At 39.2% G+C, this 22,933-nt stretch overlaps 1 protein-coding gene across 3 annotated transcripts; it reads left to right on the top strand.

Annotated features, from left to right (window-relative positions):
- Positions 1-308: 308 nt before the first annotated feature.
- On the top strand, positions 309-22,541 carry LOC131352581 (tyrosine-protein kinase ZAP-70). 3 transcript variants are annotated; one of them, XM_058388789.1, is made up of 15 exons: positions 309-489; positions 5,998-6,151; positions 7,260-7,372; positions 8,254-8,684; positions 10,997-11,157; positions 14,732-14,870; positions 15,009-15,090; positions 16,121-16,143; positions 16,287-16,326; positions 17,123-17,327; positions 17,424-17,630; positions 18,123-18,315; positions 18,466-18,606; positions 19,741-19,853; positions 21,804-22,541. In XM_058388789.1, the coding sequence occupies exons 4-15, from the start codon at positions 8,283-8,285 to the stop codon at positions 21,919-21,921; spliced, it is 1,824 nt and encodes a 607-aa protein (XP_058244772.1). In that variant the 5' UTR covers positions 309-489; positions 5,998-6,151; positions 7,260-7,372; positions 8,254-8,282; the 3' UTR covers positions 21,922-22,541. The 3 variants fall into 3 exon arrangements, with proteins under 3 accessions (XP_058244772.1, XP_058244773.1, XP_058244771.1); XM_058388790.1 differs by lacking the exon at positions 7,260-7,372; XM_058388788.1 differs by lacking the exons at positions 5,998-6,151; positions 7,260-7,372.
- Positions 22,542-22,933: the final 392 nt, after the last annotated feature.

The raw sequence follows: 22,933 nt of genomic DNA, 5'->3' as shown, positions 1-22,933 counted from the left end.
TTTCTTTCTTTTTTTTGTTTATAATTGTTTTGTGCCGTTCGTGTAGTATTAATAACCTGGCAGGCGATTATTCCTACAACGAATTACATTCTGACACATTTTTGACTAAGCCTCCGCCGCTGTAGTACATTTCACTGAAAGAAATATGAAGTGATTTTATATTGTAAACACGATACACACCGCCTGCTGCCAGAGGCCACGCTGCGCTGTGCTGATTGAGGTGCAGGAGTACATTTTGTGTTTCTGAGAACTTGCAAAAACATGAAGGGGAGTCTAACAGCCCACACTGTTCACCTGCATTTGTAGAGACAGCGACACACACACACACACACACAGTAGTGCTTGGCAAGCGCAGATGTCATACATCAAGCCAGATCAGAGTTCGTCACCTCCTCAGACTGTACACGTTTGTCATTGACGGTGGATCTGGGCTACGTTCCTCGCTCTCGCCGTCTCTTTCTCTCCCTTTCTGGAACCTTCTAAACCTCGGTGAGTGCTCAGTGGGATCATGTGTATTGTCCCCCCCCCTTTCATCTGTCTCTCCATGACAGATGGATGTTCTTGTCTGGTTCTCGGCTGATTTCATCACGAGCGTTCCAGTGCTGAGCTAAGTGTCAGAGTAGCGAGTGTGTGTAAATGAGGTGAGCAAGACTAGGAAGGTTGTTAAACTGACAGATGGGAGTTAATCCCAGGCCAAGTTACGAACTAAAACAATTGCAGCCATGCTAGAATGTTTGACAGCGTTGTTCAACATGCCTCAAGGGTTTTTTTCCCCTCGTTTCGGGTGAACCCGGGCCATGTCGCAGTAAGAAAAGGCCTTAGACGGCGATCGGGGGGTCTTTCTTTTTCTTTTGTCTGATGTAGCTGGTGCATCATTGTTGGATTTCTGTTTTATTAGTAAGTGAATAATGAAGAAATGACCTGCTGGCTTTCCGTTCGATGAAATGATGACGTTCAACAGTTTTTAGCATTTAATGTAGTTAGATTTTTAGCTGTATTTAGATATTCTCATCCAGAAAACCTTTACAGCCTCCATTAAAAACATTCTATTGTCACATGCTGGAGTAAAAAGATCAGGATTTTTTAAGCAGTCCAATCAAAGGATTTGTGTAGAGTAATCAGAGATCATAGATTACTGATTTGCACTCAAATGTTCACACTTATTAACATATAATCGTGTTAACGCTTATATGTTTACACCTGAAACGACCTAAAATAACTTTCTTGATACTTTAAACATCTTTGTGTGTGATGACATTTTTGAGAACTCAAAACGACGGTCTGGATTTTTAAGCGTATGTCAGGTTCGATCGTTAAATGCTGAATAAGTGAAAAAATGAGAATCGGTGCTAGAGGAATGGTTCAGATGAGAGCCAGAAATTCGATGGAATTATGATAAAATTACTTTTTGAAGAAGAAATCGAGACGTGTGCGTCTATTTACAGTATTTACAGTTAATCTAACTTATTTAAATGGTTTTCTTATATGGCACCGCTCTCAAACGCAATGTCAAGGATATTGTTTAGAAAAAATTGCAAAAGTTTTCTCTAACTAAACATAATAGAGGTAAGAGCAGATCATTAAAATGATTTCTTTCTTGTTGAAATCCATAAAATTTGGAATTCAATTTAATGAAGCAAATTCCACCATATAAAAAAGTCCTTTTTTTAACTTTCACGAGACGTTCCTTTCAAGAAAATTTCTCCTATTTAGAGTAATGAAGCATGGTGTGCATTCGCAGCCGCCGCGTTCGGGTACCATGTTGCCGGCCACAAAAAAGCAGCGAGTTCAGCTGCGACCTCAGAGCTGGAGATTTATTTATAGAGCAACGAATCGAACACACTCCTGTTCTTCAGAGAAGCTGACATGTTTTGGTCCCACCACAGCAGTCGTTAAAATTCTGCGACCTGAATTAACCTGCAACGTTTGGCCTAGCTGTTAAAAAAATTAAATAACGTCCATCATCTCTTGAAGAATAAAAAAAAAAGAAGACAGCAAAATCTCGCTTCTTTTCAACGAACGCATTTAGAGATTTGAGATCAGCGAGTATTACAGCATTCTGAATACAAATATATAGAGATAGAAAAAAGCAGGAGGTCGGTGGCAGGAATCCAGGCCTGTCTCGGCTCAAAACGCTCGTGATATTTCAGCAGACCCGTGGGAGCAGCTGAGTACGGGCTAAAAGCTGTTTGTGGAAAATAAACGACAAGCGCAACGAAAAGAGAAGGCTTGAAAAGGCACAGGGTCAGACGCTCTAATGGTCTTCTACGTATTTGGGTTAGAGAGAAAATAATTTCCAGTGTAGGCTGAGAGAAAATAATTTCCGTTCGCTTTTAGGATAAAGTGCAAGTTAAATGAAGTAAATAGCACATGATGCTGTACAACACGGTGCGGCGTGAATCCTGGTGAGGAAAAAACTACAAATGAATCAGGCACAAATATTGTTAGCAAGATGATCCTTAGGTTAGCTTAGCATGTGTGCTACATGTGAAGGTAAAAATTCCACACACAAGAGCTGCTCTGATCACTCCAACACAACAGATTTCACTTTTAAACTTAGCATGAATTCAGTATCCTCTCCTCAGACTCAGAGTTCCTGGTGAGAAGACTGCACTTTTCGTTTAAACTGTAGAGAAAAGAAATGATTTTTACGATCACACTATCCAGGACAGGGTTTTTCTTTTTCTTCCTCATATCACATCCTCATCATCGTCACCTCTGGTTTGCTCGTTCAGGATTGAATTAAAAACAGATATCCTCGACTTTCCGGTAAATATTCCTGTAAAGCTGTGTTGTGATTATAAATGTGAAGTGTTATACAAATAAAAATTGAATTAAATGACATTTTACTCAAAGTACATAAAGTTATGATTCTATTCAATTTTTAAGAAATTTAAGAAAATGGAAATTACAGACACTTTCGAAAACATATCTCCAGCGATTTTTTAAATATAATTTTTTAATACAGTGTAGTTACTGTACCGTTCAGTGGTAACTCTCTACTGTACTACTATATACTCCACAACTAAACACATTAACATCGAACTACTGATTCATTCTGATAAACGAATCCACACAGTAATCCTACGCGCTTAAATGACTTATGTATAGTTAGATACAACTTTATTGTCATTGTCTAGTACAGGTACATAGCAACGAAACGCCGTTTTTCATCTACCAGAAGTGCAAAAAGGAGAAATTGATCAAAGGTATGTGCAAGTTGTATTTACAGCATATAAAGTGTATATAAAGTAAAATTTCATTATATATTTGTGCAATATGTGTGCATTATGTACATTGTATGTAAAACAGTAACAGCGATAACATACAGTACATATGCGGATATACACGATCAGATATAATATTCTGACCACCGAGAAGTGAAGTGAATAAGACTGATGATCTCCTCATCATGGCAGATGTTAGTGGGTGGGATATATTAGGCAGCAAGTGAACATTTTGTCCTCAGTGTTGATGTGTTAGAAGGAAAAATGGACAAGCGTAAGGAGTTTGATGAAGGGCCAAATTGTGATGGCTAGACCACTGGATCAGAGCATCTCCAAAACTGCAGCTCTTGTGAGGTGTTCCCGGTCTGCAGTGGTCAGTATCTATCAAAAGTGGTCCAAGGAAGGAACAGTGGTGAACCGGAGACAGGGTCAAGGCTCATCGAGCGAAGGCTGGCCCGTGTGATCCGAGCCAACAGACGAGCTACTGTTGCAATGTTAGGCAGATGGTCATAATGCTATGCCTGATTTGTGTACATAGATAGATAGATAGATAGATAGATAGATAGATAGATAGATAGATAGATAGATAGATAGATAGATAGATAGATAGACAGATATGATGTACATTATAATTATATTATTCGGAGAAGAACGTACAGTTTGGAGCAGAACTGCATGGTGGTCAAGTGTTAGTGAGACATGAGTGTCCTAGCAGTGTAGCGTAGGTTTCAGTAGATTTACGGTTGTGAAGGAAAAAACTGGCCCTGAACGTGTTGTTTGTTACCATAGTCAAATTAATTAGCTCTTCATGTATAAGCTGTATTTGTAATGTGTTAAGAATTAACACGCACACACACACACACACACACACCAAGTATGTCTCTTCTCAAAATGTCAGATATACTGAAAAGAACCCTTATTAAACTTAGATTTTCTAGACTCAAGGTTAAAGGTCATTCTGAGGTGTTTTCGTCTCATATTCACAGTGGTGCTTCACACACCTTTCACTTTTCTCTCAGGAAAATCATAATTTTATTGTATTTTTGTGATAAAGATTGACAGAGACGTATATTTCTCACACGTTCAACCTCATGCCCGGCCATTTTGTCTGGTTTGTAACGCTGAGTGTAAATGTTCTGTATCAATAAGTGCTCGGTTTGTGTAAAGTGTTAACATAGAATGCTACTGTTTTACAAAAAATACAATCCGAATTAAAGTCTGGGATTATCGTTAATACTTTTAAAGCTAAGCTAAAGCTAAGCAGACGACGACTGTGGTGAGACGCTGAGTTTTTTAATCTAAGATCAAACGACGTTCTATATGTTTCTAAAGTGCGTAGGATTGTCCTCGTTTATCTGATCCGTTCTCAGAGCCCCGTGGCCCTTTCTAAAGCATCCGGAACAGAAACAGGAAGGAGTCTCGGTCTTCTTTTCACCGCAACATTCTTTCTGGAAACTCCCGAAAATGGCTTTGGCTCACAAAGAATGCTGCATGTACGGATATGATGCTCCTACAAATCTGAATAAACATGAAATGAAGTTTCGATCGAATGAGTTCAAATCTAGATCATCTTTTTCTCTGTTTTTAGGAAGGAATTACAACATTTAAGCGCTAGTTACTGAGACACTATAAGATCATCCAAGATCTTATGCACATGGAGGCGGATACTTCGTTCTCCATAAACACAAACAAAGCAAAAAAAACCTTCCATAACCACAAAACAAAGAAAAAAAACCTTGTGTTGCCTGGAAAATAAATTTTCAAACAATTTCTAAAAAAATCCTGAGGTAAACGCTGACTTTTTTTGATCATTTCGCAGTGTTTCAGTGCCTCTGCATGCCCTTATTACTAGCCTCAGTCACTAACTAGCCATATTTTCCATGTTTTTCAGTGTCAGAATTTAGAATAGTTTGAAATAGTTTAGGTCCACTTTATCATGATAAATGTACCACACATCACCTCAGTGCAAACCTAGCATAGACACGAGCAGCTACGCTATTTATTTATATCTTTCTGGGGTTGTTCGTTCGTCTTTAAGGCTTAAACGTAGGGTAAAACGTAAGGCTCAAACGTAGAGCTCTTGCTTATTACTTAGTTCTAGACTTTAAATCTTTAGTTTTAATGAGTATCAGCCAATAAGGACCTCACACTTGGTTAGTTAAAGTCTTTAAGGTCAAGTTTTTCAACTTTTACATGCTAGTTAGCCTCAGCCATTACGTAGGCAACTTTGTGTAGCAGGTATGTTTTCATTACTGGAACTAATTGAACATTTTAACGTGTTATGAGTAGCAATTCACACACCATCACAGCCACAGCTCAAACCTAGCAGTTACAATTAACGTAGAAATCCCAGGCTTTCTAGATTCGTAAGACACGCCCGGCTAGTGCGGCTTTGTGCAGCTGGGCAGCGGTTTGAAGTACTTTTCTGGTTCGCTCTCCACCACACCTTTGTCACCTGGCTGTATGTGTACGATCCCTTTGCTGTGGTCTGGTGTGGCTTCGACTGTAGCATATATGTGTTTTTGTATGTCTAAGGGTCTTCCGCTCTACCGGTGTCCTCTTTGGGACTGTGGGCAGGTGTGTGTGTGTGTGTGTGTGTTTGTGTGTGTGTGATTTTGTCCAGGAAACTGTGGTGAAACACACAAGCAGCAATGCTGGGAGTATGTGAATGGTGGTGGGGTTGACCTGCTACCTGCAAACTTTATCTATAGCAAAAAAAAAAAAAATTTGTTTTCTCTTGTTTACGAGATGCTTCGTCTGTTTTGCTTAGCTTTGCAAAAAGAAAAAAAGCTTCCTATATGCCGTGATTCTGTGACCTGTCCACCTCCCACACAGTGGAAAGTGTGTATCATAAATACTGAAGTGAGGGAGCAGACGGAGAGAGAAAGCATCTGATGAGGAGCGAAAAGAAATCTCTAGACAAGGTAAAAGTTTAAATGCTTAAATATTCAGCACAAATTCGAATCAAATTCACCTTGGAGGTCAGAAGCCAAAATCTTTCTTAGTGGTCACTGTAGGTGTCCTGAATGGGGCTTTATTTCATATAGATCTATATCTGGATTATATACATGTCAAATTATTCATTCTTTCTCTTTTTTGTACTATTTTTGTACATATCATTTGAATTACATAGTCCAAAAGAATATTAAAAGGAAAAAGAAATATGAACTAATAATATAATGTAGCGAGCTAACTAACTCTAAGCTATGCTAAACTGGTGAGCTAATAGCCAGAGTTAGCTTTAGATATATATCAAGATAACTATTTTAGTAAAAGATAAAAACACACATTTAAATAACGCAATGTTAAATCGCTTCGCTAGCGACTCTAGGTTAGTTTTAAAGATTTTTCGCTTAGTCATTGTTGCTAAGACACTAGTTGTTGATTAGTCCCAATTGTCTCCAGACTCCATAGTGGTTAATCCTGGTTTCTCTACACTTTAAAAGTCTGATATCTTGCTCTGGTTTTCTTACAGGTTAGTTGATATATGTTTTATTGCTTTTTGCTATATATTTAGATACGTGATTAGTCATTAAATACAGAATAGTACGGAATGTTTACCTTGTTCGGGCTTACCAACATCTTCTAGTAAGAGAGCAGCACAAATCTGAATTAAAGTGGGATTTGTTTTGATTTCAGGCAAAATAAAATAAAGTTAGTAAAGAAAAGCATCGTTTCTAATCAAAACTTCAACCTCAGTAACTCCTCGAGTGGTGGAAGCTGTATGGAGGAGTTTCCTCAGCCTGAGAGGTGTTTTATTTCCTTCTGAAATGATTTAAAACTCCTTTTTTTTAAAGAAGTGATGCTACCATCTGTGAAAAAAAAACGATTTATTTGTTATTTATATATAGGTATATTTCCTATATATACCTCAGATTTGTGTTTCAGAAGTATTTCTGTTCATTCCCTAGCCTACTAGAGGCGATATATATTCGTAGGAAAATTCCACAAAAACAAAAAACAGTTCATTTTTTCCACAGAAATGTTCAAAATAAATGATGATATCAAACCCATTTCTGCTTGTTCATCTAGAAAGTGTCTAAAATCTGATCTTCAACCAGGAAAATTCTGTGTGAGGTTCTCCAACAGAGGGAAAAACACACATCTACAACACACTGACTCGTTTTTATATCAGACTCATGACGGTAAAATAATTCACTTGTTAATATTGATGCTAAAAATGTCCCATAATTTGATTACTAGTAAAAAGCATTTTATATATATATATATATATATAGTTTGCTCTGGATGTCTTCTTCAAGGCCCTGCCTCTTGACGTGTCATACACATGTCCCTGTGTAAAGGAGTTTATCTGCATCAGATTATGGAACAGTTAACGTGTCCTGTTTTTGGGGTGAAACAGTAGTCTGTGTGTGTCACAGAGGAACATTCGAGCAAACGTCAGCACCTGTGAGAACGGGGAGATGTTGAGATTAGCAGAAAGAAGGCGGGGGGGGAGGATGTGTTTGTGTGTGTGTGTGTGTGTTTGTGTGTGTGTAAGCTTCCTGTTGCGGCGCCGCAGGTCTCAGATCAGCAGTAAAGAGTGTCTGCACAATGCAGAGAAAGCAACACTTCAGCGGTGCAAGCTGCGGCGTGAAAAACATGAGCTGGGGATGATAGAGCCATGTTTCTGTGATCTGGCTGCAGTCCTGACAGAGTTGTGGGACGGAAAGGAAGCATGAAAAACAGCACGTGTTAATGTGTGTGTGTGTGTGTGTGTGAGTCAGAAAGAGATGTTTGAGCATGTTAGTTATTTCCACATCAGCAGAGCAGCTTTTGCTGTGACAGAATCAAACTCATGTCTTTGTCTATCTTTTCTTTTTATTTTCTCTCATAAACAAGCCATTAATTTTACCCCACTTTCTTTGAAAATTCAGCATCCTGGCATGAATATTAATCTTTTTTTTCTTTTATTATCTCATAATTTGGCATGCTGTCTTATAAAACGGTTTCCTTGAAGTTTTTTCTTTTTTAAAAGAAAGAGAGAATCTGAACTCCCACGTAAATGTCATCTTTCTCCCTCCAGACTATAGACGCTCGTGACCCGCTTCCGTCATGATCGACCCCGCGGCCGATCTGCCCTTCTTCTACGGCAGCATCAGCCGTTCGGACGCCGAGCAGCACCTGAAGCTGGCAGGGATGGGCGACGGTCTCTTCCTGCTGCGTCAGTGTCTGCGCAGCCTGGGCGGATACGTGCTGTCTGTCGTCTGGAACCTGGAGTTTTATCACTACCCGGTGGAGAAGCAGATGAACGGGACGTACTGCATCTCGGGCGGAAAGGCCCACTGCGGCCCAGCTGAGCTCTGCGAGTACTACAGCAAGGACGCGGACGGTCTGGTGTGCCAGCTCAAGAAGCCGTGTCTCCGCCCCGCAGACACGCCCATCACACCCGGTGTCTTCGATACTCTGAGGGACAACATGCTTCGCGAGTACGTCCGGCAAACATGGAACCTGGAGGTGAGCGAGTTAGAGCTTAAAGGTCAATTTAGCGTCAGGGATAAAATGACGTCACAGGCTATTCTAATCGAGTCCAAATTGGAAATATTATTGCACTATACTATTATACAATGCTACACTATATAGCCAAAAGTTTGTGCACCCCTGACCATCACACCCATGGGTTCTTATTGAACATTCCAGATTTCTCTCTCTCTCTCTCTCTTTCTCTCTCTTTACTGTTATAATAAACTCCACTCCTTTCTTCTTGGAAGCATTTCCACTAATGTGGCTGTGGGGATTTGTGTTCATTCAGCCACAAGAACATTAGTGAGGTCAGACATCCTGAGGTCAGGATGGTGATGAGACTCCAGTTCCACTTCATCCCAAAAGTGTTCAGTGGGGTTGAGTCAGAGTCAGGGCTCTGTGCAGGACACTCCAGATCTTCCACTCCAACCTTCATGTCTTCATGGAGAACGTCATGGAGAACTTTGTGCACGTCGTGTCTGGAACAGTGTTTGAGTCTCTTAGGGAAGGCCAGTGAAGGAAAATTCTGTTCACATTCTGTACAGTTGTGCGCTTCATGGTTTGTTTGGAGGAGTAATACCTACAGGTGTGACGGTCAGGGGTGCACATACTTTTGCTTCTTATTATGAAGATTAGTCTTAATATCAACTGTCTGATTTTACAGGCAGATAATTCTGCTTCTTTCTTCATATCTGCTGAAATGACCTTATGGTCAATATAACTGCAGTGAGAAAAAATATCTTTAAAAAGGTTTAATAAGTGAGGTGAATTTACAGATTATACTGATAGGCTCGCTAATGGAACATGTATATATTTAGATGTTCAACCAGCGTGTGCAGATCTTAACCGCAAATAAAACCACCCGAATCAGAGAGATCACCGAGTCTCCTCACAGAGCTGAGCGATAGCTGATCTTACACCACAGTATGGTTGAGTTGATCTTCTTTAACAGAGGCTCGGAACGTTTATTTATTAACCGTCGTTATTATCCATCGCTGTATTTTGAAGCTCTCCTTATACCGTATTATTATAGTAACAGCTAATACGAAGACGCTTGCGCTCCAAATGATCCGAATTATTTCAAAATAGTCTGTCATTGTTTAAAAACGAAGGACGTATAGATGTTGATGTGATGATTAACGTTTTTAGAAGGAGTCTCCAGTGTCGAAGATTTGTAGGTTTCTGATATTTTCTTCTGTCAGAAAATGTTATTTGCTCCTGTTTGTTGTTGTGTCCATGTTGATGTTTGAGCGTCTTTGTCATGTTCCTCTCCACAGTGGAGGTTAATATGAAGCTCATATGAAAGTAGACACGCAGGACTTGTAGTGTTTTATAAGTATTTCTGTTTGTTCTCTAGTCTACTATGGGTGATATATTTATAGAAAAGTTCCAATAATATATTTTTCCACAGAAAGTAAATGTTGATATCAAACCCATTTCTGCTCTCTGAGACGCTCCAAGTGCTTGTTCATCTAAAAAGTGTCTAAACCAGTCAAATTCTGTGTAAGGTTCTCCAACAGAGGGAAACACACACGTCTAAAACACGCTGAAAGCCGACAGACTCGTTTTAGATCAGACTCACGATGATAAAATTATTTATTCCTTTATTCTGATTGAAAACGTCCCGTAAATCAATTTCCATTTTGAATGTGTACTGGTTAATAAGAGTTAACTGTGACAGAGAGAGAGAGAGAGAGAGACAGAGACAGAGAGAGAGAGAGAGAGAGAGAGAGAGAGAGAGGGGGCAAGGGAGGGAGAAAGAAAGACAGAGAGAGAGAGAAAGAGAGAGAGAGAGAATGCAGGAGTATAAACGACAGCAATAACAGGAACTTGTCTCACAGATGTTCCATAACACTCAATATAAGTATTATAACTCTAGCGTGAGCAACGTAATAAAATCGTGATCGTGAAAAATGTCAAAGTTTAAAATTACATTTATATTCATCCCTAATGAGCAAGGCTGAGGCGACGGTGCCGAAAGTACATTTAAACCATTACACAATTTTTGAAAAATCTCATTGTTTGTTGTTGTTGTTGTTGTTGTTGCTATGGTTTTATTTCATAACACAAATCTACAGCCTAGAGTTTTTTATAAAGAAATCTAATCTAATAATATTAAAACATATATATATATACGTATATATATATATATACGTATATATATATATATACGTATATATATATATATATATATATATATATATATATATATATATATATATATATATATATTTAATTTGAAACGAATGTATTGGTACAAATGAGTGTGTTGACAGACTGTGTGTGTGTGTGTGTGTGTTTTACAGGGCGAGGCCATGGAGCAGGCCATTATCAGTCAGGCTCCTCAGTTAGAGAAGCTGATCGCCACCACGGCCCACGAGAAGATGCCCTGGTACCACGGCAGAGTCCCGCGTCAGGAGGGTGAGAGGCGGCTCTACTCGGGCTCTCAGCCGGACGGCAAGTTCCTGTGAGTCACCGCCGTCCTTCTATAGCTTCTCCACCTGCCTCACTGTGTAACACTTAACACACAGAAACTTTCCTCTGAAACGCTTTCACATTTATACGCCACATGTCGAAGACACGAAGAGAAACGGAAAAACATCAACGAACAGAGCGCGCTTTTCTGATCCTTTAATCTTCTAAAAAGTAGCCATAAAAAATGTTTATTACCGCTTTAATCCGAGTGCTGTACACCACCAGGCCCAACTATTTGCATATTTTTAGAAGAGTTTTTAAAGAAAGACAATTGCACTTATCAATTAAGGAGAAAAAAAAATCGAATCAAATGTCAAAATCTTTGTGTTTTAAAACTTTTGGTCATGATTTTCCGTCACTGTTACTGTAACAGTCGCTGTGATATTATTGTTATTACACTATTACTATTATTGTTATTACACTTGTTATTATTATTACTATATTTGAAAAATAACAGGTGATTTAAAAAATTTATACTGTTTGTTATTAGTCTTAGGAGCAAAAAAAAAAGGTCCTAGTGAGATAAAAAAAAAAAAAAAGTAGTCACTAAAAAATGCTTATTACCGCTTTAATCTGATTTTTTAGTACAGTTATTATACACTAATGGCAATCCATTAAGGACAAAAATAAATTATAATAATTAGAAATCTCTCAATCATTGTGTTTTAAGACTGTAAAAATGTTAGTTTCACATAAAAAAAAACGCATGAAGCCACGTTAGCGTTAGCCGAGATCTAATCACGTACAGAGGCAAAAATAATTTTTCCCCCTCAATAAAATACAGACACAAACATTTCTCGCTTCTTTTCTAACTGTTTATATTTAGATGCTCTGATTCTACTGGATTTAATTGATCTCTGACGTTTAGATAAAAATCAGTAATGTGTGGGTGTGGGGGGGGGGTGATGGGGGGCAAAAACTTTTGAGCGGCTGTGCAACAAAAAAAAGTAGATGATTATATGAGCCATTAGGAATAAAGAAGAGGTCAGTGTGAGTGTTTAGGAATAAAGAGGAGGTCAGTGTGAGTGTTTAGGAATAAAGAGGAGGTCAGTGTGAGTGTTTAGGAATAAAGAGGAGGTCAGTGTGAGTGTTTAGGAATAAAGAAGAGGTCAGTGTGAGTGTTTAGGAATAAAGAGGAGGTCAGTGTGAGTGTTTAGGAATAAAGAGGAGGTCAGTGTGAGTGTTTAGGAATAAAGAAGAGGTCAGTGTGAGTGTTTAGGAATAAAGAGGAGGTCAGTGTGAGTGTTTAGGAATAAAGAGGAGGTCAGTGTGAGTGTTTAGGAATAAAGAGAAGATAAATATAAATTCATGGATTAAATGATAAAGCGTCTCTGAGCTGCGACACAGTGACATATAATTAGCGACAGTAAAAGTAGCGAAACCCAAGCAGCATCTCTGAAGCGCAGTCGGAAACTTTCACTGGCGGTAAAGTGTGCAGATAATAAACATTGCTAATAACGTACATTAGACGAGTTTGTAAACAGAGTTCGGATTAGTGCAAAAAAAACGTTATTACTCGTACATCCGGTCAGTTTCAGTGTTTCACTCTTACATTCAATTAACACCTCATTAGTCCAGAGTTTCAGATTAGATTAGATTAGATTAGATTAGATTAGATTAGATTAGATTAGATTAGATTAGATTAGATTCAACTTTACTGTCATTGTGCAGAGTACATGTACAGAGCCAATGAATGCAGTTAGCATCCAACCAGAAGTGCAGAAGTGGCATATTTACAATAAATTACAATAAAGATATACAGCTATGGGTGTGTTATGTACAGGAGAATGGGTGTGTTATGTACAGGAGAATGGGTGTGTTATGTACAGGAGAATGGGTGTGTTATGTACAGGAGAATGGGTGTGTTATGTACAGGAGAATGGGTGTGTTATGTACAGGAGAATGGATGTGTTATGTACAGGAGAATGGGTGTGTTATGTAAAGGAGAATGGGTGTGTTATGTACAGGAGAATGGATGTGTTATGTAAAGGAGAATGGGTGTGTTATGTACAGGAGAATGGGTGTGTTATGTACAGGAGAATGGGTGTGTTATGTACAGGAGAATGGGTGTGTTATGTAAAGGAGAATGGGTGTGTTATGTAAAGGAGAATGGGTGTGTTATGTACAGGAGAATGGGTGTGTTATGTACAGGAGAATGGGTGTGTTATGTAAAGAGGAATGGGTGTGTTATGTACAGGAGAATGGGTGTGTTATGTACAGGAGAATGGGTGTGTTATGTACAGGAGAATGGGTGTGTTATGTACAGGAGAATGGGTGTGTTATGTACAGGAGAATGGGTGTGTTATGTACAGGAGAATGGGTGTGTTATTTACAGGAGAATGGATGTGTTATGTACAGGAGAATGGGTGTGTTATGTACAGGAGAATGGGTGTGTTATGTACAGGAGAATGGGTGTGTTATGTACAGGAGAATGGGTGTGTTATGTACAGGAGAATGGGTGTGTTATTTCCAGGAGAATGGATGTGTTATGTACAGGAGAATGGGTGTGTTATGTACAGGTGTACTGTGTGGGTTTACTCCAGGTACTCTGGTTTCCTCCCACAGTCCAAAAACATGTGCATTATGTGGATTGGTAATTCTAAATTGCCCATAGGAGTGAGTGTGTGTGGTTGTCTGTCTATATGTGTGGTCCTGTGATGGACTGGTGACCTGTCCAGGGTGTACCCCTGCCTTTTGCCCAATGGTTTGCTGGGATAGCAGTGACCCAATGTTAATTGTAAATGCCCTTGATGGAGGGTAGCTGAGTGCCAGTGATACGTTGGGCGGTTTTCACCAGCCGCTGAAGAAGGGCTTTACAGTCTATAGCTGTGTGGCTGAGACTGAGCTGACCAGACCAGACTGAGATCAGTCGGTGATAATGCTCTCAGTAGCGAGGAGTCAGACACCCCGGGGTGTGCGGCTAGAGGAAAAACATCAACGTCTAGATCATGTGAGCATCAGGAAGGAGATTACTTTCCTCTCTCTCTCTCTCTCTCTTGCTCTCTCTCTCTCTCTTGCTCTCTCTCTCCTCTGTCCACCCTGGCTGTTGTATATTTTTTTCTATTTCTCTTCCTCTATCTCTCCCACCTTCTGCTTCTTTCTCTACTTCATCATCTTTTGCCTCTTTTTCTTCTTTCACTTCTACTCATGTTTTGACTCCTCTTTTCTCTCTCTCTTCCTCCTCTGTCTTGTTCTCACCCTGCTGTTACTTTTTCTATCTTTCTTCATTCTCTTCTTCACATCCACTCTTCCTCCTCCTCCTCATCTTCTTCTTCCTCCTGTTCCACCTCCTCCTCCTTCTTTATCTTTTTCTTCTTCTTCTTCTCCTCATTTTACTTCACCTTCTCCTCCTCCTCATCCCCCTCCCCCACCCCCCGAGTCGTATAAGCATTATTACCACAAGTGACAGATCTTTCTCGAGCTCTTTGCCCTCTCTCTCTCTCTCTCTGTATAACCCACAACACACAGTGACATTTACCCCAGAAACATGCCCCGGTGTTATTTATAAACTGTATTTTTTAATAACTGTTGTGTGAAGCAGACATGATGTTTCCTCTTCTCTGCAGAGTGAGAGAGCGAGATGAAGCCGGCACCTTTGCCTTGTCCGTGCTGTACGGGAAAACCACCTACCATTACCAGATCCTTCACGACAAATCCGGCAAATACTCCATGCCTGAAGGAACCAAGTTCGACACGGTGTGGCAGGTGAGTGGAGACACACCTGGAGTGTGTGTGTGTGTGTGTGTGTGCGTGTGTGTGTGTGTGTGTGAGAATTGTGCAGCTGCTCTACACTGCAGGACAGATGTGTATTGACCGGTTGATTGGTTGGTTGGTCTGTTGCAGCTCGTTGAGTATCTGAAAATGAAGCCAGACGGTCTGGTGACGTTACTACGGGAACCCTGCCTCAACCAGAACCACGCAAGCCGTAAGACGCAAATACACAATTACACAAACACACAACATGTACACACACAACTCCGCCTCTGAGTCTGTGAACACACACAGCTCCTCCTCCGAGTCTGTGAACACACACAACTCCACCTCTGAGTCTGTAAACACACACAACTCCGCCTCTGAGTCTGTGAACACACACAGCTCCTCCTCCGAGTCTGTGAACACACACAACTCCGCCCCTGAGTCTGTAAACACACACAATTACATAAACACACAACACATACACACACAACTCCGCCTCCAAGTCTGTGAACACACACATAGCTCCGCCTCCGAGTCTGTAAACACACACAACTCCGCCCCTGAGTCTGTAAACACACACAATTACACAAACACACAACATGTACACACAAAACTCCGCCTCTGAGTCTGTGAACACACACAGCTCCTCCTCCGAGTCTGTGAACACACACAACTCCACCTCTGAGTCTGTAAACACACACAACTCCGCCCCCGAGTCTGTAAACACACACAACTCCGCCCCTGAGTCTGTAAACACACACAATTACATAAACACACAACACATACACACACAACTCCGCCTCCGAGTCTGTGAACACACACATAGCTCCGCCTCCGAGTCTGTAAACACACACAACTCCGCCTGCAAGTTTGTAAACACACACAACTCCACCTCTGAGTCTGTAAACACACACAACTCTTCCTCTTCCTCCTCTTTTTCTTCCTATTCCGAAATGTCACCTTCTTCTTTCTTCTCCTCCTCCTCTCTCTTCCACTTTCTTTCACCCTGCTATCTCTTCTTTCTCTTCTCTTCCTCCTCCTCCTCTCTTTAACTGCATTCATGTAAACTCTCTGAGGTGATGTTAGATGCCTGAATCAGGTCATGAAGGTCTTGCTAATTATCCGATAAACTGAAAAACATGAACACACACACAAACACACACACACACGTGAGGAGAGGGGGAGTGGGATTGATGAAACATTGAGCTGTCTGATGGTGTGTGAGTTATTAAAGTGTGTGTGTGTGTTTTTCTCCACAGAGACTCCGACCGTTCCTGGACCGGTGTGTATGACATTCATCTCTTCTTATGATCTTACCATAAATGAGTGACACACACTGACTCTCTCTCTGTGTGTGTGTGTCTGTGTGTGTGTGTCTGTGTGTGTGTGTGTGTGTCTGTGTGTGTGTGTGTGTGTATTTTCCAGAGGAGAATCTTCTCTAATGGCTACACGCCGCCCCCTGTAGGTGAGTGTGTGTTAACACAACACTGTTGGAATGTGTTGATTCAATTTAGCTACAAATCCCAGTGTTCTATTAATGAATCTAAATAATACATTAGTAATCGTATTAATAAATCCTCTTCCTCCTCCTCCTCCTCCTCTTCCTCTTCTTTCTCTTCTTCATATCCCCTCTTCCTCCTCCTCCTTTTCCTTTTCTTCTTTCTCTTCTTCACATCCCCTCTTCCTCCTCCTCATCCTCCTCTTCCTCTTCTTTCTCTTCTTCACATCACCTCTTCCTCCTCCTTCTCTTTCTCCTCTTCTTTCTCTTCTTCACATCCCCTTCTCCTCCTCTTCCTCTTTCTCTTCTTCACATCCACTCTTCCTACTCCTCCTCCTCCTCTTCTTATTTTTTCTCTTCTTCACATTCACTCTTCCTCCTCCTCCTCCTCTTCTTTGTTTTCTCTTCTTCACATCCACTCCTCCTCCTCTTTCTCCTCCTCCTCCTCTTTTTCATTCTCTTCTTCACATCCACTCTTCCTTCTCCTCCTGTTCATCATTTTCTTCTTCCTCCTCCTCTTGCTCATCCTCCTCCTCCTTCTTCCCCTCCTTTTTTTCTTCTTCTCCTCCTCTTCCTCCTCCTCTTCTTCTTTCTCTTCTTTACATCTACTCTTCTTCCTCCTCCTCCTTTTTCTTCTACTTCTTCTTCTTCTTCTTCTACTTCTACAATTTCTTTTTTTAATCTCCTTCCCAGTTTTCTTTTCTCTTTCAGCTCGTCTCCAGTTGATTCATTGCTCCGTTTGTTTTTCCGTGATTATTCGCAGCTCCCGGAGCGTGTAAGACCACAGGGCCGATAAACCGCCAGGCTCTGCCGATGGACAGCGATGAGTTCGTCAGCCCGTACGCCGACCCCAAGGAGCTCCAGGAGAAGACACTCTTCATCAAGCGTGATAAGCTGATGGTGGACGAGGTGGAGCTCGGCTCGGGAAACTTCGGCTGCGTGAAGAAAGGCGTCTATAAGATGAAGAGGTGAGCGCTGCGGACTCATCTGGATACTCAGAGAAAGCTTTGAGGTAAAGGAAAAGGTAAAGGCTCTGGGGTTTACCGGATCTTTCTGTTTCCCAGCAAACACATCGACGTAGCCATCAAGGTCCTAAAGAGCGAGAATGAGAAGTCGGTGAAGGACGAGATGATGCGCGAGGCCGAGATCATGCACCAGCTGGATAACCCCTACATAGTGCGCATGATCGGGCTGTGCCAGGCGGAGGCGCTCATGCTGGTGATGGAAATGGCACCGGCCGGGCCGCTCAACAAGTTCCTCTCCAGCAGGAAGTAAGGAAGGACCAACTTGTGTGTGAATTTATTTATTCATTTTTATCCTAGCATTTGTCCCACGCAACGGCAGAGTCCACTGTTTGTAGTGGATCATTCAATGATTTGAATCATTTGGCACAGGTTTTATGCTGGATGCCCTTCCTGGATGGATGGATGGATGCATTGATGGATGCATTGATGGATGGATGGATGGATGGATTGATGGATGCATGGATGGCTGGATGGATAGATTGATGGATGGATGGATGGATGGATGCATTGATGGATGGATGGATGGATGGATGCATGGATGGATGGATGTATGCATTGATGGATGGATGGATGGATGGATTGATGCATGCATGGATGGATGGATGGCTGGCTGGATGGATAGATGGCTGGATGGATGGATGGATGGATGGATGGATGAATTGATGGATGAACGGATGGATGGACCGATTGATTGACTAATTTTTTTAATCAGTGATGCACTTGTGTGTGTTTTGTCAGAGATCAGGTGTCGGTAGATAACGTGGTGGAGCTGATGCACCAGGTCTCGTTGGGGATGAAGTATTTGGAGGAGAAGAACTTCGTACACAGAGATTTGGCAGCTCGGAACGTTCTGCTGGTCAACCAACATTACGCCAAGATCAGTGACTTCGGACTCTCCAAAGCGCTCGGCGCAGACAATAACTATTACAAGGTGAAGAGCTGCTCAGAATGTTCATACTGATACGCTCTGCAGCCCCTCAAACCACAAAGAGCAGTGTGTGGGTGGAAAAAATCGAGACAAACATCCGTGTTTGTGCGTCTGTGTGTGTGTGTGTGTGTGTGTGTGTGTGTGTGTGTGTAGGCACGAACATTAGGCAAATGGCCTCTAAAATGGTACGCTCCGGAGTGCATCAACTACCACAAGTTCTCCAGTAAAGGCGATGTCTGGAGCTTCGGGGTCACCATGTGGGAGGCGTTCTCCTACGGAGGAAAACCTTACAAGGTAATTCTCTTAACATCCTGATTACTTATAAGAACAAATAAATTTAATAAAACACACACACATTTTTGGTACTTACCTATCATGCATTGCCATTGCCGTGGCGATAAGCTCCACGTGTTCGTATTTAGGTTTGTTTACCGTCTGCACCTGTTTTGTGTTTGTTCGAGTCTCTATGAGAAGTCTCATCATTCATTTGTATGTTTACGTCAGAGACTTGTTTACTTGTTTACATCTTCTGGGTTCCTGTTATCTCACCGCTTGTTGTTTTCTGACCCCTGCGTGGGGAGTAATGATGACCATATTAAGGTTTGCTCTTAATAAACAACACTCTGGAAATAATTTCACCACATGGTTTTGATTCATGAAAGATAAAAGTGATGCCTTTAATATTTTTTTAAAATAAAAACACACTCTATAATTGAATGCAAAAGAGAATGACGCAGGTCAAGTAATTGAATACAGATAGAGTGAGATCACAGCCTTCTCATAATCACAGTGAAATAATCTAGATAGGATAATATACTGAGAACAGGACGTGAGACTGGTTATGACTGGAAAAGTGCATTAGTGTTCAGGAGACAGAGACCTCTAGTGGATGGGAGGGTGCAGCTCTTGTGGGGTGTTCCCAGTCTGCAGTGGTCAGTATCTATCAAAAGTGGTCCAAGGAAGGAACAGTGGTGAACCGGAGACAGGGTCATGGGCGGCCAAGGCTCACTGATGCATGTGGGGAGCGAAGGCTGGCCCGTGTGATCCGATCGAACAGACGAGCTACTGTTGCTCAAACTGCTGAAGAAGTTAATGCTGGTTCAGATGGAAAGGTGTCAGAATACACAGTGCAGGACGGGTCAGGGTTGTTTTGGCAGTGAAAGGGGGACCAACACAATATTAAGCAGGTGGTCATAATGTTATGCCTTATCGGTGTATTAACGTACATTTTAATTACTGTAGAATTTTTGGTACAGTCAGTGTTGATTTGGTCAGCTCTGCTCCCTACTGAAAGAGTTATAGAGTTTGATGGCCACTAGTAGGAAAGATCTCCTGTGTCCATGATGAAGTGTCTTGTAGTACTTCAACCTGCTAAAGTTGATTGTGAATGTTTATAAACTTTTTGTTTTTTATTTTACTTGTGTACAGAAAATGAAAGGTCCCGAGGTGATCACCTTCATCCAGAGCGGCAGCCGCATGGACAGTCCACCTGGCTGCCCGGAGCCCATGTACGAGCTGATGAAAGAATGCTGGACCTTAAAGTACGTGAGCTTCATTAGTTATTAGGAAACAGCACTTCTGAATTCTTGCTTCTGATTGGTCAGAAAGTATTGATGAATTTTCTATAACAGCAGCTCTGATGCTAGCGCAGCAAATTACACGTCTAAATGATGCTCACGTTCTATTAAATAAATAAATAAATAAATAAGTAAATTGCGTTTCTATGGTAACCACAAGGATTTGTACAGTGGATGATCTATGTAAATGTAAAAAGAAAAGGTCAGTGATTCGTTACAGCGTGTGAAGCTGGGGTTTTTTTGTTGTTGTTGTTTTTTTACATGTTTTTATTGAGGTTCGTCTCAATTTAAGTTTTTCAGGAATTAAAGGACAGGCTGTGAGATTTTTCTTTAACTAACTTAAAAAAAAAGATTAACTCCAGAACATTAAATATAAATGTTAAATATTATTTATTTATTTATTTGTTTGTTTGTTTGTTTGTTTGTTTGTTTTTATTTGTTTGTTTGTTTGTTTGTTTACTTACTTACTTATTTATTTATTTGTAATGTAATTAGAGTTGTAATTGCCTATCTGCGTATGTTTGTGGTATTATAATACTGTAATTGTAGAACAATATCTATATAGAAGTGAAAATAGCTTGAAGTTTGTTTAAAAACATATTTCTAGATATTTATTTTAATTCCAAACTTGTTCTATTGGCAGATAATGCTGCTAATTTTTATCATTTATTTCTAAGAATAAATAAAATTTAAAAACACATTTAAAAAAGGAAACATATAAATAAACTGACAATGTGTTGCGGCAAATTATTTCTATTTAGTGTTATCATTTATTTCTAAAAAAGAAATTAATTTAAAAAATATTTAAAAACAACAACAAAATAATTTTAAAAATATTTAAAAACACAATAAAATAAAAAACATACAAATAATCAACTGACAATGTATTGATTTAAAATTATTTTTATTTAGTGTTATCATTAATTTCTAAATAAAAATAAATAAATAGATTTTTAAAAATGCAAAAAAAAAACCCTAATAATCTAACAGTGTGTTGCTTTAAAATGATTTCTATTTAGTGTTATCATTTATTTCAAAAAAAAAAACAATAAAATAAAAAACAAATAAATTCACAGTGTTGCTTTAAGATTATTTCTATTGAGTGTTATTATTTATTTTAAAAAAATACAAATAAAATGACAGTGTTGCTTTTAAATTATTCCTATTTAATTTTATCATTTATTTTTTTAAAAGAATTAATAAAAAAAAATAAAACACAATAAAATAAAAAACATTTCATCATTTCATTAACTGACAGTGTATTGCTTCAAAATTATTTCTATTTATTGTTATTGTTTATTTCTATAAAAAAATAATACAAAATTATAAAAACGCAATAAAATAAAATAAAAATAAACAAATAATCTGTCAATGTGTTGCTGTAAAATTATTTCTATTTAGTGTTATTTATATCTAAAAAATGTTAAAATAAATTTAAAAAATAAATTTAAAGACACAATAAAATAAAAAACATTTAAAGTTTCAGAGTATAAAATCATTTCTGTTTAGTGTCATCATGTCTTTCTAACACAAAATGCAAAAGAAAATAAAAACAAACACGATAAAATTAAAACATACAAATAAACTGACAATGTGTTGCTTTAAAATGATTTCTATTTAGTGTTGTCATTTATTTCTAAAAACAAACAAACAAACAAACAAATAAATAAAATTACAACAATTTAAATTATTATTAAAATTATTTTCAGATTTTAAAATATAAAATTATTATAAATTTAACAGTTAAATCAGATCAGACAGTTAAATCGCTAGTAGTGTGATTTTATAGCGATTTCTCAGAGCATTATTTTCCCAGAGTTCAGTTGAAATTTGCATGGAATTACCCCGAGCTGTGTTTATTTCTAATGAAGCATGATTCACTCATTTTCCTTGCCTGCTTTCTCTCCCCTGCAGTTATGAAGACAGGCCGGGTTTCATGAAAGTGGAGGAGAAGATGAGGACCTACTACTACTCCATTTCTAAGAAGAAACCCACTGAGGAGAACGGAGAGGAGAAGACGCCGGAAAATTAGCAGGAATTAGAAACAGCCTGGTGTGTGTGTAGTGTGTGTGTGTGTGTGTGTGTGTGTGTAGTGTGTGTGTGTGTGTGTGTATGTGTGTGTGTGTGTGTAGTGTGTGTGTGTGTGTGTGTGTGTGTGTGTGTGTGTGTGTGTGTGTGTGTGAGAAAGTGCCCAGAAATACAAATTCTTTGCAGGATCCGCTGTGCGTCAGAGGTCAGAGCTGGAAGTGAAAACTTTGTGCTTATGAAATACATTAAGTTTTTGTTTTTTTTAATTCACATCCTCTTTGAGATAATGATGCAAGTTTAACAGTTTTTCTTTCGAAGAATAAACGCCTTTGCCACTTCGTCATGTTTCCTCGAACCTTTTTAGTAACGATGGTGAAGCTTGAAAAGTAAAAATGGCAATAATGGAGTGATTTAATTGCTGATCAGTCTTAAAGTCTTCTTAATTCATGGAAGAAATTTTAGCCGATTGGGATTTTGGACAAATTCAAAATCCCAATCAAAATGTTATTATGGATAGTTTTACACTTGTGTGTGAATTCCTGTGTGTGTTGGTGTTGTTTTCTTTTTTTTTGTTTTCAAGAATACTTTTTTTTTTTTACTTTTTAATAAACTATGCAAATACAGTATGTGCGTGTGTGTTTTTTTTTTTGGGCTGTACAATTAACAATAATTGATCATTTATTAATAATTAATAATTGAGTAGATCATCAGATTTTTTCCTCAGATTAAAGTTCTAAGATCAATCTTTATTTTTTTTCTCCTTTATTTTATACTCATCCCATGACTGATTTGCATTCCACCTCATAAAACATTTACTTTATCTTAATTTCTTCCCCTTTTTTTATTTACAGTTTTTTTTTTCTTTTACTATTACAGTTATTACTGAATTTATGTACTCTTTTAAACAATATGCTTTTATTAAAATAGATCTATAGAGAAAAAGAAATTTACAGTGTTCCACAGAGAGAGAGAGAGAGAGGGAGAGAGAGAGAGAGAGAGTCAGAAAAACTTGCACA

Source organism: Hemibagrus wyckioides, linkage group LG05 (genome assembly GCF_019097595.1).
Source record: "Hemibagrus wyckioides isolate EC202008001 linkage group LG05, SWU_Hwy_1.0, whole genome shotgun sequence".
Lineage (NCBI taxonomy): Eukaryota > Metazoa > Chordata > Actinopteri > Siluriformes > Bagridae > Hemibagrus > Hemibagrus wyckioides.
Note: the sequence above shows the minus strand (reverse complement) of the source record. Positions and strands in the feature narration are given on the sequence as shown.